Source organism: Pseudopodoces humilis, chromosome 3 (assembly GCF_049639895.1).
Source record: "Pseudopodoces humilis isolate 2021_Gansu_Grassland_sample_001 chromosome 3, ASM4963989v1, whole genome shotgun sequence".
Lineage (NCBI taxonomy): Eukaryota > Metazoa > Chordata > Aves > Passeriformes > Paridae > Pseudopodoces > Pseudopodoces humilis.
Genome location: NC_142202.1, coordinates 112700554 through 112718404, shown reverse-complemented (window position 1 = coordinate 112718404; position 17851 = coordinate 112700554). Strand labels below are relative to the sequence as shown.

The following is a 17851-nucleotide window of genomic DNA, read 5'->3' as shown; positions in this document are numbered from 1 at the left end:
GAGGTGACAGCGAAGATAAGAAGAAGGACAGCGATTATCCCAATAAATTATCCCAAGGAATTTTATCTCAAGGAATTTTATCCCAAAAATTCCCCTCCGAGACCCCAAATCCTTCCCTCAGGGCTCCGCTCTCACCTCAAGTTTCCCGCCTCTGCGCCACCGGAAGTGCGTCATCACGCATATCTCCGTTCCGTACAACATGGCGGCGCCCTGCAAGCTCCCGGCAGCCCGCGCGGTTCCGTACGGCAACATGGCGGCGGCGCTGGTGCAGTACGTGGTGCTCCGCGGGGATCTGGCGCGGCCTCCCCGCTCGTGGCCGCTCGGTGCCGTGGTGGCTCAGGGCTGCCACGCGGCGCTGGCCGCCGTTCACGGTTACCGGGAGCATCCCGACACCGGAGCGTACCTGGAGCTGGGCGCCGCCATGAGAACCGTGGTGCTGGAGGTAGCGGCGCCGCCGCGGGGCATGACGGGAGCTCCGCGCTGAGGGGGAGCCGGGCGCCATCTTGGGAGGGGCGGAGACGGATCGGGAATCAGGAAAAAAATCCTGATTTTTCCCTCCAAATCCCGATTTTTTATCCTAAAATCCCGATTTTTCCCCCAAATCCCTAATTTTATCCTAAAATCCCGATTTTTTTCCCGCCATGAGAACTGTGGTGCTGGAGGTAGCGGCGCCGCCGCGGGGCATGACGGGAGCTCCGCGCTGAGGGGAAGCCGGGCGCCATCTTGGGGGGGGCGGAGATGCCTCCGGATTTTGCGGAAAATCAGGAAAAAATCCTGATTTTTCCCCCCCAAATCCCGATTTTTTTCTCCCAAAATTCCAGTTTTTTCTCCCAAAATCCCGATTTTTTTTCCCGCCATGAGAACCGCCGTGCTGGAGGCAGCGGCGCCGCCGCGGGGCATGAGGGGGAGCCGGGCGCCATCTTGGGAGGGGAGGACAGGGCTCGGGATTTTTGGGAAAATCGGAAATTAGGAAAAAAATTCTGATTTTTTTCCCCTCAAATCCCGATTTTTTCCTCAAAATCCCGATTTTTCTTCCAAAATCCTGTTTTTTTTTCTCGCCATGAGAACCGCGGTGCTGGAGGTAGCGCGGGTCATTGATGGGAGCTCCACGCTGAGGGGGAACCGGGCGCCATCTTGGGGGGGGGCGGACAAGGCTCGGGATTTTTTTGTAAAATCGGAAATTAGGAAAAAAAATCTGATTTTTTTCATCCCAAATCCCGATTTTCCCCCAAAATCCTGATTTTTTTCTCCCAAAATCGCGGTTTTTTTCCCCGCCATGAGAACCGTGGTGCTGGAGGAAGCGCGGGGCATGATGGGAGGGGGGAAATCGGGATTTTGTGGGGAAAAAATCGAGATTTTGTGGGAAAAAAATCGGGATTTTGTGGGAAAAAATCGGGATTTGGAGAAAAAAAAAGTGGTTTTTTGGCGAAAAAACCGAGATTTCGTGGAAAAAACCCCGAAGGAATTTCAAATCCAGATGGGATTTGGGGACACACCCATCACGGGGAATCCTCCAGCCCCACGATTTCCAAAGGCTTTCCCAATAAAAATTCCCTAAAATTCCACGCTTCCCTCTTTCCATCCCAACTCTTCACAATCCTCAGAACGAAAAAAAAAAAGCTAAAAATCACAAAAACAGCCAGATAAGAGATTTAAAAAAATAAATAAAAAAATCCGCGGGGGGTGGGAAAGCCAGCTCGGGTTTGGGAATAAGGAAAATTCCTGGAAATAATTCCCATTTTTTTTTTTTTTTATTGGCTCGGCAGGCTCCGGATGAGAATTCCCTGCTGGATTTGGCGGAGTCGCTGAAGGAAAAAGGCGTCGAACACCGACTTTGGATGGAGAATCCCGAGGGAATTCCCACGTGTTTGGCGCTCCGGCCTTATCCCAAAAATCAGGTGCAGCAACACCTCAGGAAATTCAAACTCCTCAAATGACTTCGTCCTGATTTTTCCAGGTTTTTTTATTCCTTCAAATCTGGGAATTTTGGAGGTGAATTCCGGCGTTTTCGGGATGAGGAATTTTGTGGTTTTTAAAGTGGTTTTTTTTCCCCCCGAGTGGAATTTGTGGTTTTTGTTGTTGTTGCCGGGATTTGTTTTGGGTTGGGAAAAATCCTGGTTGGATTTGGAGGGAGTTGAGGGGATTGTAGGGAATTTCTGGGAATTTTTAGAGGGGGGGAAGGAGGAAAAGAGGAAAAATAAGAGATAAAAGGAGGAAAAAAAGGAAGAAATGGGAAAGGAAAAAAGAAAAAGTGGGGAAAAAAGGGGAAAAAAGGAGGAAAAGAGGAAAAAAGGGGGGAAAAAGGAAAAATAATGAGGGAAAAAAAAGGGGAAAAAAGGAGGAAAAGAGGAAAAAAAGGGGGAAAAAAGGAAAAATAATGAGGGGAAAGAAGGGGGAAAATGAAGAAAAAGAGGAAAAAAAGGGGGAAAAAGGAAAAATAATGAGGGAAAAAAAGGGGAAAAAAGGAGGAAAAGAGGAAAAAAAGGGGGAAAAAAGGAAAAATAATGAGGGGAAAGAAGGGGGAAAAAGGAGGAAAAGAGGAAAAAAAGGGGGGAAAAAGGAAAAATAATGAGGGAAAAAAAGGGAAAAGAAGGGGAAGGAAAATCCTTGAGGAAAAAAAGGAGAAAAGAGGAAAAAGGGGAAGGAAAAAAGAGGAAAAAAAGGAGAAATAAAGGAGGGAAAAAAGAGGAAAAAAATAAGGAAAAGAGGAAAAAAGGAAAAAAAAGGACAAATAATGAGGGAAAAAAGGAGGAAAAAGGGAAAAGAAGAGGAAGGAAACTCCTTGAGAAAAAAAAAAGAGGAAAAGAGGAAAAAGGGGAAGGAAAAAGGAGGAAAAAGAGGACAAATAAAAGAGGAAAAAAGGAAAAGAAGAGGAAGGAAAAAAGAAGGGAAAAGAAATGAGGAAAAAAATCCCAAATTTCCTTTGAGATTCCCGTTTTTTCCCCTCCATCCTAAACTGGGAAATTTGATTTAGGTGGAATTTTGGGAAGAAATTCCCAGAAAATACGGGAATCCCTGGGAATATCCAAAATTTGGAGCCACCTGCAGTGGCGGGAATTCTCTCAGGATGGGATATGAGCTCTTTTCCCACCCGGAATTCCTGGAATTTCGGTGAATATTCCCAAATTCCTGTGGGTTTGGGATCGTTTTTCCCTCTTTTTTTCCCATTTTCAGCTTTCATTTCACGGATGCCGATCCTTGGGAATTTTTCCAAGGGAACTGAAATCCCAAAAAACAGCAAATCCCTGGATCCCATCCTGGAATTTCCGATGGAATTCCCGATTTTCCAGCCCCAAAAATTAAATTTCCCATTTTTGCCCCAAATTTTTCCCTTTCCCACCTCCCCAAAACAACAAAACTCTCCAAACTCCGGATTTCTCTTTTTTTTTTTTTTTTCCCATATTTTTTTTTTTTCCCCCAGAAATTTTTGGAGGAGAAAAACCCAAAACTTTAAAATTCCCATAAAAATTCCACCCTGGGAATTCCAAACCAGAAAAAAAAAAAAACCCTAAAAAATAAATTGAATTTAATTCCAAAGAAAAACCACCAAAAAAAAAAAAAATTATTAAAAAAAAAAGCGCTTTTTCCCGACAAACAATTCCATTATTATTCTTTTATTATTATTATTATTAATTATTATTATTAATTAATTATTAATTATTATTTTTAAATATCCGAAGCTACTCCAGCTGTTAAACACAATCCAAGCAGGAAAAAAAAAAAAAGAACCGTTTTTTTTATTTTTATTTTTTTTTCTCTTACTTTTTTTTTCCCCTCCCCCCCCTTCCCCTCCCCCACCCCCCCCTCATCGTTTTCCAGAATTTTCCATCTTTTCCCTCGGAAAAAATTTATCTACAAGATCCCCTCCCCCCAATCCCATCTTTTCCCTAAAAATTATTGCGGATTTTCCCGATTTTGTCGTTTTTTTGTTGTTTTTTTGTCGTTTTTTTGTCTTTTTTTGTCATTTTTTTGTCATTTTTTTATCATTTTTTTGTCATTTTTTTCCCCCCCCCTCTTTCCTTGCATTCTACACCAGGAATTCCTCATCCCACGGAATTCCAGAGGGGACGGGGAAAAAAACATGGAAAAAAAAAAACCTGGGTCAAAATATGAATTTTTTTTTTTCCTTTTTGATTTTTTTTTTTTTTTTTGGATTTTTTTGGATTTTTTTTTTCTGATTTTTTTCGGGTTTTTCTGGAAAAAAAAAAAAACAACCAAACTTGACAAATTCCACGTTTCCTGCTAGAAAAAGCTGATTGTACGCACGAGCCGAAAGGGAAAAGGGGGGAAAAAACCCAAAAAATTTGGGAATTCCAGCGCAGATTTAACGGAAAAAATAAAAAATTTGGGATTTTTCCCGCAGAATTCCGGATTTTTTCCCGTTTTTTTTTCTCTTTTTTGGTTTTTGTCTCTTTTTGTTTGTTTTTCTCCGTGCCCCGCGTCAGATCCAGCTGAGACTGAGCTTCCTCTTCTTCCTCTTCCTCCTTTCCTGCTGTTTTCCTGGGAATTCTTGGAGCCGGGAATGGGAATTTTAAGGAAAAAAAAATATATTTGGGATGGGCCTGGAGGAGTTGGGGTGGGAAAATGGGGAGAAAAGGGGGGAAAATGGGAAAAAAAAGGGGGGAAAGGTGGAGGAAATGTGGGAAAAGGAGGGAAAAGGGGAAAAATTGGAATAAAAGGTTGAGGAAAAGCAGGAAAATGGGAAAAATTGGGGGAAAATGGGGAAAAAATGGGAATAAAAGGTTGAGGAAATGTGGGAAAAGGGAGGAAAATGGGGAAAAATGGGAATAAAAGTTTGAGGAAAATGGGAAAAATGGGGGGAAATGGGGAAAAAATGGGAATAAAAGGTTGAGGAAATGTGGGAAAATGGGAAAAATGGGAAAATTTGGAATAAAAAGTTGAGGAAAATGGGGAAAAAATGGGGGAAAATGGGGAAAAAATGGGAATAAAAGGTTGAGAAAAGGTGGGAAAAAGAAAGAAATAGTGGAAATGGAAGGAAAAGGGGGAAAAATGGGAATAAAAGGTTGAGGAAAATGGCAAAAATGGGAATAAAAGGTTGAGGAAAAGTGGGAAAAAGAAGGAAAATGGGAAAAAGATTGAGGAAAAGGGGAAAAAATGGGGAAAAATGGGAATAAAAGGTTGAGGAAAATGGGAAAAATGGGAAAAAATGGGAAAAAAAGGGGGAAAAGGTTGAGGAGATGTGGGAAAAGGAGGGAAAATGGGAAAAATGGGGAAAAAATGGGGAAAAATGGGAATAAAAGGTTGAGGAAATGCGGGAAAAGGAAGGAAAATGGGGAAAAAAGGAAAAATGGGAATAAAAGGTTGAGGAAAATGGGGGGAAAGGAGGAAAAATGGTAAAAATGGGGGAAAATGGGGATAAAAGGTTGAGGAAAATGGGGAAAAAATGGGGGAAAATGGGGAAAAATGGGAATAAAAGGTTGAGGAAATGTGGGAAAAGGGAGGAAAATGGGGAAAAATGGGAATAAAAGGTTGAGGAAAATGGGAAAAATGGGGAAAATGGGAAAAAATGGGAATAAAAGGTTGAGGAAAATGGGGAAAAATGGGAATAAAAGGTTGAGGAAATGTGGGAAAATGGGAAAAATGGGGAAATTTGGAATAAAACGTTGAGGAAAATGGGGAAAAAATGGGGGAAAATGGGGAAAAAATGGGAATAAAAGGTTGAGAAAAGGTGGGAAAAAGAAGGAAAAAGTGGAAATGGAAGGAAAAGGGGGAAAAATGGGAATAAAAGGTTGAGGAAAATGGGAAAAATGGGAATAAAAGGTTGAGGAAAAGTGGGAAAAAGAAGGAAAATGGGAAAAAGATTGAGAAAAAGGGGAAAAAATGGGGAAAAAAATGGGAATAAAAGGTTGAGGAAAATGGGAAAAATGGGAAAAAATGGGAAAAAAAGGGGGAAAAGGTTGAGGAGATGTGGGAAAAGGAGGGAAAATGGGAAAAATTGGGGAAAAATGGGGAAGAAATGGGAATAAAAGGTTGAGGAAAAGCGGGAAAAGGAAGGAAAATGGGGAAGAAAGGAAAAATGGGAATAAAAGGTTGAGGAAAATGGGGGGAAAGGAGGAAAAATGGTAAAAATGGGGGAAAATGGGGATAAAAAGTTGAGGAAAATGGGGAAAAAATGGGAATAAAAGGTTGAGGAAATGTGGGAAAAGGGAGGAAAATGGGGAAAAATGGGAATAAAAGTTTGAGGAAAATGGGGAAAAATGGGGGAAATGGGAAAAAATGGGAATAAAAGGTTGAGGAAATGTGGGAAAATGGGAAAAATGGGAAAATTTGGAATAAAAAGTTGAGGAAAATGGGGAAAATATGGGGGAAAATGGGGAAAAAATGGGAATAAAAGGTTGAGGAAAAGTGGGAAAAAGAAGGAAAATGGGAAAAAGATTGAGGAAAAGGGGAAAAAATGGGGAAAAATGGGGAAAAAATGGGAATAAAAGGTTGAGGAAAATGGGAAAAATGGGAAAAAAATGGGAAAAAAAGGGGGAAAAGGTTGAGGAGATGTGGGAAAAGGAGGGAAAATGGGAAAAATGGGGAAAAAATGGGGAAAAAGTGGGAATAAAAGGTTGAGGAAAAGCGGGAAAAGGAAGGAAAATGGGGAAAAAAGGAAAAATGGGAATAAAAGGTTGAGGAAAATGGGGGGAAAATGGGGAAAAATGGGAATAAAAGTTTGAGGAAAATGGGGAAAAATGGGGAAAATGGGAAAAAAATGGGAATAAGAGGTTGAGAAAAGGGGAAAAAGAAGGAAAAAGTGGAAATGGAAGGAAAAGGGGGAAAAATGGGAATAAAAGGTTGAGGAAAATGGGAAAAATGGGAATAAAAGGTTGAGGAAAAGTGGGAAAAAGAAGGAAAATGGGAAAAAGATTGAGAAAAAGGGGAAAAAATGGGGAAAAAAATGGGAATAAAAGGTTGAGGAAAATGGGAAAAATGGGAAAAAAAGGGGGAAAAGGTTGAGGAGATGTGGGAAAAGGAGGGAAAATGGGAAAAATTGGGAAAAAATGGGGAAAAAATGGGAATAAAAGGTTGAGGAAAAGCGGGAAAAGGAAGGAAAATGGGGAAAAAAGGAAAAATGGGAATAAAAGGTTGAGGAAAATGGGGGGAAAGGAGGAAAAATGGTAAAAATGGGGGAAAATGGGGATAAAAGGTTGAGGAAAATGGGGAAAAAATGGGGGAAAATGGGGAAAAAATGGGAATAAAAGGTTGAGGAAATGTGGGAAAAGGGAGGAAAATGGGGAAAAATGGGAATAAAAGGTTGAGGAAAAGTGGGAAAAATGGGGAAAATGGGAAAAATGGGAATAAAAGGTTGAGGAAAATGGGGAAAAATGGGGAAAATGGGAAAAAATGGGAATATGAGGTTGAGGAAAAGTGGGAAAAAGAAGGAAAATGGGAAAAAGATTGAGGAAAAGGGGAAAAAATGGGGAAAAAGTTGAGGAAATGTGGGAAAATGGGGAAAAATGGGAAAAGAATGGGAATAAAAGGTTGAGGAAATGTGGGAAAAGGAGGGAAAATGGGAAAAATGGGGAAAAATGGGGAAAAATGTGAAAAAAGGGTGAGGAAAAGGGGGGAAAGAGGGGGAAAAGGGGAAAAAATGGGGAAAAACGGGAATAAAAGGTTGAGGAAATGTGGGGAAAAGGGAGGAAAAGAAGGAAAAAATGGGAAAAAAGGTTGAGAAAAGGGGGAAAAAGAAGGAAAAAGTGGAAATGGAAGGAAAAGGGGGAAAAATGGGGAAAAATGGGAAAAAAGGTTGAGGAAATGTGGGAAAGGGGGAAAAAGGAAAAGGAAGAAGTGGGAGGAAAAGGAAGAGAAAGTGGGGACAGAGGACAAAAATGAGATAAAAAAGGGAAAAATGGGGAAAAAGTTGTGGAAAAGGAGGAAAAAGAAGAAAAATGAGGAAAAATGGGGAAAAAAGAGGAGGAAAAGGGAAAGGAGGGGAGAAAATGGGGAAAAAAGGAGGAAGAGGGGAAAAGGAAAAGGGAGAAAATAAGGAAAAAAGGAGGAAAGAGAAAAGAAAGGGGAAAAGAGGAAAAAATAGGGAAGAAGGTGGAAAATTGGGAAAAAGGAAAAGTGGAGGAAAACTGGGAAAAAAGAGGAGGAAAAAGGGGAAAAGAGAAAAGGAAGAAAGGGAAAATGAGGAAAATTGGGAAAAGGGGGAAAAATGGGGAAAAGAGGAGGAAAAGGGAAAAACTGGGAAAAAGGAAAAGTGGAGGAAAACTGGGAAAAAGAGGAGGAAAAAAAGGGGAAAAGAAAATGGAAAAGAGGAAAAGTAGGGAAGGAGGAAAAATGGGAAAAAAGGAGGAAAAAGGAAGAAAAATGGGAAAAAAGGAAAAGAGAGGAGAACAGGGAAAAAAGGAGGGAAAAAAAAGGAGGAAAAAAGGGGAAAAGAGAGACGAGGAGGAAAAGGAAAAGGAGGAAAATTGGGAAAAAGGGAGGAAAATGGGATAGAAAAGGAGGAAAAGGGGAAAAATATTGGGAAAAAGGAGGAAAAAAAGGCCCAAAACCCCCAAAAACCAGGGAAAAAACCTCGGTGCAAACCCCCATCCCCCCTCTTCCCAAAAAACCCCCGGATCCCCCATTTTCCATTGGCGTTCCGAACGTTCCGGCGGCGACGGCGGCGGGGGCGGGGCTGGATATCAAAATTCCCATAAAAATAGATCCTATATAATAATTTTCTCTGTTTTTTTTTTTTTTTATGTTTGTTTCGTGTCCATCTTCCCGAGTTTTGTAAATTTATTTATATATTTTTTTTTAATTTTTTTTTTTTTTGGGAATTCCCGACGTTTTCCCGGGGATTTTATTCCGTCAGCAGCTGCTGCAGGAGGCTCTTCCCTTGTCCCGGCGGAGGCGGCGGAGCGGGATTTTTGGGATTGGCCAACGGAGCCGGCGGGTTGAGGTAGGGATCTCCCACCAAATTCACCGTGCACTGGACGTCGGCGAACACCTGGACCTGCTGGACCTGGGAGGAATTCCCAAAAAAAAAAAAAAAAAGGAAAAACAGGAAAAAAAAAAAGAAAAAAAAAAAAAAACAAAAAAAAAAAAACGGGATTTAGCGGATCCGGGGAAGGGGCGGAAGCGGGATCTGGGAACTACGTGAAGCGGGAAACTCACTAGAGAACTTCTCCTCTAGTCTGGAGCCAGCCCAGAGAAGAATTCTTCGGTCTTCACGTCCTACAAAAAGAAAAGCGCTGCGGCTCAGTCGGCTCCGGGAAAAAAAAAAAATTTGGGATAACGGCGGAAAAACGGCTCCCGACGGAGCTGGGATGGGGTTTGGAGGCATCTCAAGGGGTTTGAGGAAAGGGGTGGAGGTGGAGCCATCCCGGATTTTCATGGATTGGGGAAGTTCCTGGTGGATGTCGAGTGTTGATCCAGGAAAAAAATTTGGGATTATGGTGGAAAAACGGTTCAGGATGGAGTTTGGATGGGGTTTGGAGGCATCTCAAGGGCTTTGAGGAGCAGGGTTGGACGTGGGGTGGGTGGAACTGGAGCCATCCCGGATTTTTGTGCATTGGGAGGTTCCTGGTGGATGCCAGGTGTTGATCCAGGAAAAAAAATGGGATTATGGTGGAAAAAGCAGCTCCAAATGAAGTTTGGATTTGGGCTTGGAGGCATCTCAAGGGCTTTGAGGAGCAGGGTTGGACGTGGGGTGGGTGGAACTGGAGCCATCCCGGATTTTTGTGCATGGGGAGGTTCCTGGTGGATGCCGGGCGCTTGATCCAGGACAAAAATTTGGGATTATGGTGGAAAAATGGCTCTGAAGAAATCTGGGATTGGGTCTGGAGGCATCTCAAGGGGTTGGAGGAATGGGGTGGAGCTGGAGCCATCCCGGATTTTTGTGCATTGGGAGGCTCCTGGTGGATGCCGGGCGCTGATCACGGAAAAAAATTTGGGATTATGGTGGAAAAATGTCTCCAAATGAAGTTTGGATTTGGGTTTGGAGGCATCTCAAGGGCTTTGAGGAACAGGTTGGACATGGGGTGGAGCTGGAGCCATCCTGGATTTCCATGGATTAGGAGGTTCCTGGTAAATGCCGGGCGCTGATCCAGGAAAAAAATTGGGAATTATGGTGGGAAAACGGCTCTGGATGGAGTTTGGACGGGGTTTGGAGGCATCTCAAGGGCTTTGAGGAGCAGGGTTGGACATGGGGTGGGTGGAACTGGAGCCATCCTGGGTTTTTGTGCATTGGGAGGCTCCTGGTGGATATCAGATGTTGATCCAGGAAAAAAATTTGGGATTATGGTGGAAAAACAGCTCTGAAGAAATCTGGGATGGGGTTTGGAGGCATCTCAAGGGGTTTGAGGAATGGGGTGGAGCTGGAGCCATCCCGGATTTTCATGGATGGTGAAGTTTCTGGTGGATTCCAGGTGCTGATCCAGGAAAAAAACTGGGATTACAGCGGAAAAACATCTCCAGAATGGAGCTGGGATGGGGTTTGGAGGCATCTCAAGGGCTTTGAGTAACGGGTGAGGTGGGTGGAGCTGGAGCCATCCTGGATTTTCACGGATTGGGAAGCTCCTGGTGGATGCCGGGCGCTGATCCAGGAAAAAAACCTGGGATTACGGCAGAAAATCGGCTCTGAAGAAATCTGGGATTGGGTCTGGAGGCATCTCAAGGGGTTGGAGGAATGGGGTGGAGCTGGAGCCATCCCGGATTTTTGTAGATTGGGAGGTTCCTGGTGGATGCCGGGCACTGATCCAGGAAAAAACATTGGGATGACGGTGGGAAAACAGCTCCCAACGGAGCTGGGATGGGGTTTGGAGGCATCTCAAGGGCTTTGAGGAGCAGGGTGGGACGTGGGGTGGGTGGAGCTGGAGCCATCCTGGATTTTTGTGCATTGGGAGGTTCCTGGTGGATGCCGGGCACTGATCCAGGAAAAAAAATTGGGATGACGGTGGGAAAACAGCTCCCAACGGAGCTGGGATGGGGTTTGGAGGCATCTCAAGGGCTTTGAGGAACAGGTTGGACATGGGGTGGAGCTGGAGCCATCCTGGATTTCCATGGATTAGGAGGTTCCTGGTAAATGCCGGGCGCTGATCCAGGAAAAAAATTGGGATTATGGTGGGAAAATGGCTCTGGATGGAGTTTGGACGGGGTTTGGAGGCATCTCAAGGGCTTTGAGGAGCAGGGTTGGACATGGGGTGGGTGGAGCTGGAGCCATCCCGGATTTTTGTGCATTGGGAGGTTCCTGGTGGATGCCGGGCGCTGATCCAGGAAAAATTTTGGGATTATGGTGGGAAAACGGCTCCCAACGGAGCTGGGATGGGGTTTGGAGGCATCTCAAGGGCTTTGAGGAGCAGGGTGGAGCTGGAGCCATCCCGGATTTCCATGGATTAGGAGGCTCCAGGTGGATGCCAGATGTTGATCCAGGAAAAAAGTCGGGATTTTGGCAGAAAAATGGCTCTGAAGAAATCTGGAATGGGGTTTGGAGGCATCTCAAGGGCTTTGAGGAGCAGGGTGGGACGTGGGGTGGGTGGAGCTGGAGCCATCCCGGATTTCGGACTCCCGGTGGATGCGGCGCTCCGGGGCTGCGGGGCTGGATTTGGTGGCACCGTGGTGGCTCCAGACCAAAGGTGTCACCCAATGGGTGTCACCCAACAGTGGTGGGACCTCAGTGGCTTCAACCCAACAGGTGTCACCCAACGGGTGTCACCCAACACCGGTGGGACCTTGATGACGTCAACCCCAAGGGTGTCACCCAGCTCTGGTGGGACCTCGGTGGCTTCAACCCAGGAAGTGTCACCCATTACCGGTGGGACCTTGGTGGATCCAAGCCCAGGAGATGTCACCCAGTGGGTGTCACCCAACACCGGTGGCACCATGGTGGCTTCAACCCTAACAGGTGTCACCCAATGGGTGTCACCCAGCTCTGGTGGGACCTTGGTGACTCCAACCCCATGGGTTCATTGTCACCCAACTCTGGTGGCTTCAACCCCAAGGCTTGGTCATCACCCAACTCCAGAGGGACCCTGGTGGCTTCAAACCCAGGAGTGTCACCCAATGGGTGTCACCCAACGCTGGTGGCACCATGGTGACCTCAGTGTCACCCAACCCTGCCGAGACCCTGGTGGCTTCAAGCCCAAGAGGTGTCACCCAATGGGTGTCACCCAACACTGGTGGGACCTTGCCTTGGTGGCTTCAAACCAAGAGGTGTCACCCAACGGGTGTCACCCACCAGTGGTGGGACCTTGGTGGCTCCAACCCTAATGGCTGTCACCCAACTCTAAATGGACCTTGGTGGCTTCCAACCAAGGGGTGTCACCCAACGGGTGTCACCCACCATGGGTGTGACCTTGCCTTGGTGGCTTCAACCCCCAAGGGGTCACCCAATGGGTGTCACCCAACTTTAGATGGACCTTGGTGGCTTCAACCCCCAAGGGGTCACCCAATGGGTGCCACCCAACTCCAGTGTGACCTTGCCTTGGTGGCTTCAACCCCAAAGGTGTCACCCCATGGGTGTCACCAAACACTGGTGGGACCTCGGTTGCTTCAACCAATGGGTGTCCCCCAACTCCTGTAGGACCTTGGTGCCTCCAACCCAAGAGGTGTCACCCCATGGGTGTCACCCAATACTGGTGTGACCCTGCCTTGATAACTTAACCCAACGGGTGTCACCAACGGGTGTCACCCAACTCCTGTGGGACCTTGCCTTGGTGGCTCCAAGCCCAGGAGGTGTCACCAAGGGGTGTCACCCAACTCTAGATGGACCTCGGTGGCTCCAACCCAAGAGGTGTCACCCACCAACGGTGTGACCTTGCCTTGGTGGCTCCAACCCCAAAGCTGTCACCAATGGGTGTCACCCAACTCCTGTGGGACCTTGCCTTGGTGGCTTCAAGCCCAGGAGGTGTCACCAAGGGGTGTCACCCAACTCTAGATGGACCTTGGTGGCTTCAACCCAAGAGGTGTCACCCAATGGGTGTCACCAAACACCGGTGTGACCTTGCCTTGGTGGCTCCAACCCAAGAGGTGTCACCCAATGGGTGTCACCAAACACAGGTGTGACCTTGGTTGGCTTCAACCCTATGGGTGTCACCCACCACTGGTGTGACCATGGCCGCTTCGGGCCCAAGAGGTGTCACCCATGGGTGTCACCAAACTCCTGTAGGACCTTGGTGGCTCCAACCCCAAAAGTGTCACCCAATGGGTGTCACCCAACTTTAGACAGACCTTGGTGGCTCCAACCCAGGAGGTGTCACCCAACGGGTGTCACCAAACACCGGTGTGACCTTGCCTTGGTGGCTCCAACCCAAGAGGTGTCACCCAATGGGTGTCACCCACCAGTGGTGGGACCTTGGTAGCTCCAACCCAAGAGGTGTCACCCCATGGGTGTCACCCAACTGCAGTGTGACCGTGGTGGCTCCCAGCCTGAAGGTGTCACCCCATGGGTGTCACCCACCACTGGTGTGACCCTGGTGGCTCCAACCCAAGAGGTGTCACCCCACGGGTGCCCCCACCACCGCGGTTCCTTCACCCCAACGTCGCTCTCCTGCCTGACCCTTCCGGGAACATCCCCAGGGAACATCCCGAGGTTTTTTTTTGGGAATATCCCGGATCTCCGGAGCTTCCCAGAAGTTTGAGGAGCACCAACTGACCTGGGCGCCGTCGGGCTCGGCCTTGAGCAGCTCCCCGGAGCCCAGCTGGTTACAGAAGAGCCCTGGAGGTCTCAGCGCCGCGTCCGGGACCTGCCGGGAGCAACGGCCGCGCTCAGCCGCCATTCCGGAGCCTCCGGAGCGGCTCCGGCCGGGATTTGGGGATGGGGAACTCCGGGAATCTCCTGTTTGTGTGGAGCTGCTCCCAATCTGCTCCCGTTCCCAATCCCATTCCTGATCTCATTCCCATTCCCAGGGATCCACAGCCCCATTCCCCATCCCATTCCCAGGGATCCGGGGCCTCATTCCCAATCCCATTCCTGTTCCCAATCTCATTCCCATTCCCAGGGATCCACAGCCCCATTCCTGATCCCATTCCTGATCCCATTCCTGATCCCATTCCCAATCCCATTCCTGATCCCATTCCCAATCCCATTCCTGATCCTCATTCCCAATCCCATTCCTGATCCCATTCCTGATCCCATTCCCAATCCCATTCCTGATCCCATTCCCAATCCCATTCCTGATCCCATTCCTGATCCCATTCCCAATCCCATTCCTGATCCATTCCTGATCCCATTCCTGATCCCATTCCCAATCCCATTCCTGATCCCATTCCTGATCCCATTCCCATCCCATTCCTGATCCCATTCCTGATCCCATTCCCATCCCATTCCTGATCCCATTCCTGATCCCATTCCCATCCCATTCCTGATCCCATTCCTGATCCCATTCCCAATCCCATTCCTGATCCATTCCTGATCCCATTCCTGATCCCATTCCCAATCCCATTCCTGATCCCATTCCTGATCCCATTCCCATCCCATTCCTGATCCCATTCCTGATCCCATTCCCATCCCATTCCTGATCCCATTCCTGATCCCATTCCCATCCCATTCCTGATCCCATTCCTGATCCCATTCCCAATCCCATTCCTGATCCCATTCCTGATCCCATTCCCAATCCCATTCCTGATCCCATTCCTGATCCCATTCCCATCCCATTCCTGATCCTCATTCCCAATCCCATTCCTGATCCCATTCCTGATCCCATTCCTGATCCTCATTCCCAATCCCATTCCTGATCCCATTCCTGATCCCATTCCTGATCCCATTCCTGATCCCATTCCCAATCCCATTCCTGATCCCATTCCTGATCCCATTCCCAATCCCATTCCTGATCCCATTCCTGATCCCATTCCCAATCCCATTCCCAATCCCATTCCTGATCCCATTCCTGATCCCATTCCCAATCCCATTCCTGATCCCATTCCTGATCCCATTCCCAATCCCATTCCTGATCCCATTCCTGATCCCATTCCCAATCCCATTCCTGATCCCATTCCTGATCCCATTCCCAATCCCATTCCCAATCCCATTCCTGATCCTCATTCCCAATCCCATTCCTGATCCCATTCCTGATCCCATTCCCGATCCCATTCCAGCCACGATTCCAGCGGCTCCGGAGCGGCTCCGGCCGGGATTTGGGGATGGGGAGCTCCAGGGATCTCCTGTTTGTGTGGAGCTGCTCCCAGTCTGCTCCCGTTCCCCATCCCATTCCTGATCTCATTCCCAGTCCTATTCCCAGTCCCATTCCCAGTCCCATTCCTGAATCCATTCCCATCCCATTCCTGAATCCATTCCCATCCCGTTCCTGATCCCATTCCCATCCCATTCCTGATCCCATTCCCATCCCGTTCCTGAATCCATTCCCATCCCATTCCTGATCCCATTCCCATCCCATTCCTGATCCCATTCCCATCCCATTCCTGAATCCATTCCCATCCCATTCCTGAATCCATTCCCATCCCATTCCTGATCCCATTCCCATCCCATTCCTGATCCCATTCCCATCCCATTCCTGAATCCATTCCCATCCCATTCCTGAATCCATTCCCATCCCATTCCTGATCTCATTCCTGAATCCATTCCCATCCCATTCCTGATCCTCATTCCTGATCCCATTCCCATCCCATTCCTGATCCCATTCCCATCCCATTCCTGAATCCATTCCCATCCCATTCCTGAATCCATTCCCATCCCATTCCTGATCCCATTCCCATCCCATTCCTGATCCCATTCCCATCCCGTTCCCGATCCCCACCCCAATTCCCACCCCCCAAATCCCAGCGATCTCCATCCCCTCCCACCTGCTCGGAGCACATGGAATTCATCCCGGCCATCATGGAATTCATGGGAATTCCGCCGGCCATGGCTGCCATGCTGGGAACGGCGCCGGTGCCGCCGGAGCCGCCCATGGACACGGTGATGCTCATGTTGTTGTACATTCCCGCCGGAGCCGCCGGAGCCGCCGGAGCCTGCCCGAACACCCTGGAAAAACCGGGAAAAAAAGCGGGAAAAGAGTCAGCAAAAAAAAAAAACAACCCCGGAATTGCCAACGGTTCCGGATCTGTGGAGGTCGGAGAGGTGAAATTCTGATGGTCTCGGGGGTTTTTTGGGAATTGCTTCCCAAATTTCTTCCTGTTTTGACAGGGAATTGTCTCCCAAATCCCAGCCTGGGGTTGGATCCGGCCCCATCCCAAGGGAAGGAATTCTGGGAATTCCCTGGGAATTGGGGACTCCAGGAAGGGTCTCCCTATCCCAGAATTCCATAAAAACCCCTCGGGATGGATCCTGAGCATCCTGGATCCCGGAATCCCGGGATTCCTTGGGATGGGATCCCAGTCCCATTCCCAACCCGCTCTCATCTCACTCCGACCTTTCCTTGGACGCTCCCAGGGATTCTCTGGGAATTCCAGCCCAGCCGGGAATTCCTTCCCAAAATCCCACCCCAAGTTTCCCTGGAGCTGCTCCCATCCTGTACCCACCCATTCCTGATCCATTCCTGATCCACTCCTGATCCCGTTCCTGATCCCATTCCTGATCCCATTCCTGATCCATTCCTGATCCATTCCTGATCCATTCCTGATCCATTCCTGATCCCGTTCCTGATCCCATTCCTGATCCATTCCTGATCCCGTTCCTGATCCCATTCCTGATCCATTCCTGATCCCGTTCCTGATCCATTCCTGATCCATTCCTGATCCATTCCTGATCCATTCCTGATCCATTCCTGATCCATTCCTGATCCATTCCTGATCCCGTTCCTGATCCATTCCTGATCCCATTCCTGATCCATTCCTGATCCACTCCTGATCCCGTTCCTGATCCATTCCTGATCCATTCCTGATCCATTCCTGATCCCATTCCTGATCCATTCCTGATCCATTCCTGATCCCGTTCCTGATCCCGTTCCTGATCCCGTTCCTGATCCCATTCCTGATCCCATTCCTGATCCATTCCTGATCCATTCCTGATCCATTCCTGATCCCGTTCCTGATCCATTCCTGATCCATTCCTGATCCATTCCCGATCCCATTCCTGATCCATTCCTGATCCATTCCTGATCCCGTTCCTGATCCCATTCCTGATCCATTCCTGATCCATTCCTGATCCATTCCTGATCCCATTCCTGATCCCGTTCCTGATCCCATTCCTGATCCATTCCTGATCCCGTTCCTGATCCCGTTCCTGATCCATTCCTGATCCATTCCTGATCCCGTTCCTGATCCCGTTCCTGATCCATTCCTGATCCCATTCCTGATCCCATTCCTGATCCATTCCTGATCCCGTTCCTGATCCCATTCCTGATCCATTCCTGATCCCGTTCCTGATCCCGTTCCTGATCCATTCCTGATCCATTCCTGATCCCGTTCCTGATCCCATTCCTGATCCCATTCCTGATCCATTCCTGATCCCGTTCCTGATCCCGTTCCTGATCCCGTTCCTGATCCCGTTCCTGATCCATTCCTGATCCATTCCTGATCCATTCCTGATCCCGTTCCTGATCCCGTTCCTGATCCATTCCTGATCCATTCCTGATCCATTCCTGATCCCGTTCCTGATCCCGTTCCTGATCCATTCCTGATCCCATTCCTGATCCCATTCCTGATCCATTCCTGATCCCGTTCCTGATCCCATTCCTGATCCATTCCTGATCCCGTTCCTGATCCCGTTCCTGATCCATTCCTGATCCCGTTCCTGATCCCATTCCTGATCCCATTCCTGATCCATTCCTGATCCCGTTCCTGATCCATTCCTGATCCATTCCTGATCCATTCCTGATCCATTCCTGATCCATTCCTGATCCATTCCTGATCCATTCCTGATCCCATTCCTGATCCCGTTCCTGATCCCGTTCCTGATCCCGTTCCTGATCCATTCCTGATCCATTCCTGATCCATTCCTGATCCCGTTCCTGAT

General features: G+C 47.8%; 2 protein-coding genes across 5 annotated transcripts in view; one reads left to right on the top strand and one right to left on the bottom strand.

Annotated features, from left to right (window-relative positions):
* Positions 1 to 199: 199 nt before the first annotated feature.
* On the top strand, positions 200 to 8884 carry PTRHD1 (peptidyl-tRNA hydrolase domain containing 1). Of its 2 annotated transcripts, XM_014262592.2 has the most exons (3): positions 200 to 442; positions 1767 to 1957; positions 8816 to 8884. In XM_014262592.2, the coding sequence occupies exons 1-2, from the start codon at positions 200 to 202 to the stop codon at positions 1935 to 1937; spliced, it is 414 nt and encodes a 137-aa protein (XP_014118067.2). In that variant the 3' UTR covers positions 1938 to 1957; positions 8816 to 8884. The 2 variants fall into 2 exon arrangements, with proteins under 2 accessions (XP_014118067.2, XP_005534170.2); XM_005534113.3 differs by lacking the exon at positions 8816 to 8884 and having other exon boundaries at positions 1767 to 2049.
* Positions 8597 to 17851, bottom strand: part of NCOA1 (nuclear receptor coactivator 1) — a 75816-nt gene continuing 66561 nt past the window's right edge. For 2 of the 3 annotated variants that reach the window (XM_088053820.1, XM_088053821.1), the window contains 3 exons: positions 15739 to 15919; positions 13593 to 13682; positions 8597 to 8962 (listed from right to left, as the gene is read on the bottom strand). In XM_088053820.1, coding sequence (XP_087909946.1) covers positions 8801 to 8962; positions 13593 to 13682; positions 15739 to 15919 — 433 coding nt within the window. In that variant the 3' untranslated portion in view covers positions 8597 to 8800. Of the gene's footprint in view, positions 8963 to 9114; positions 9175 to 13592; positions 13683 to 15738; positions 15920 to 17851 lie in introns of all 3 variants that reach the window. The other variant, XM_088053822.1, reaches the window with a different exon arrangement.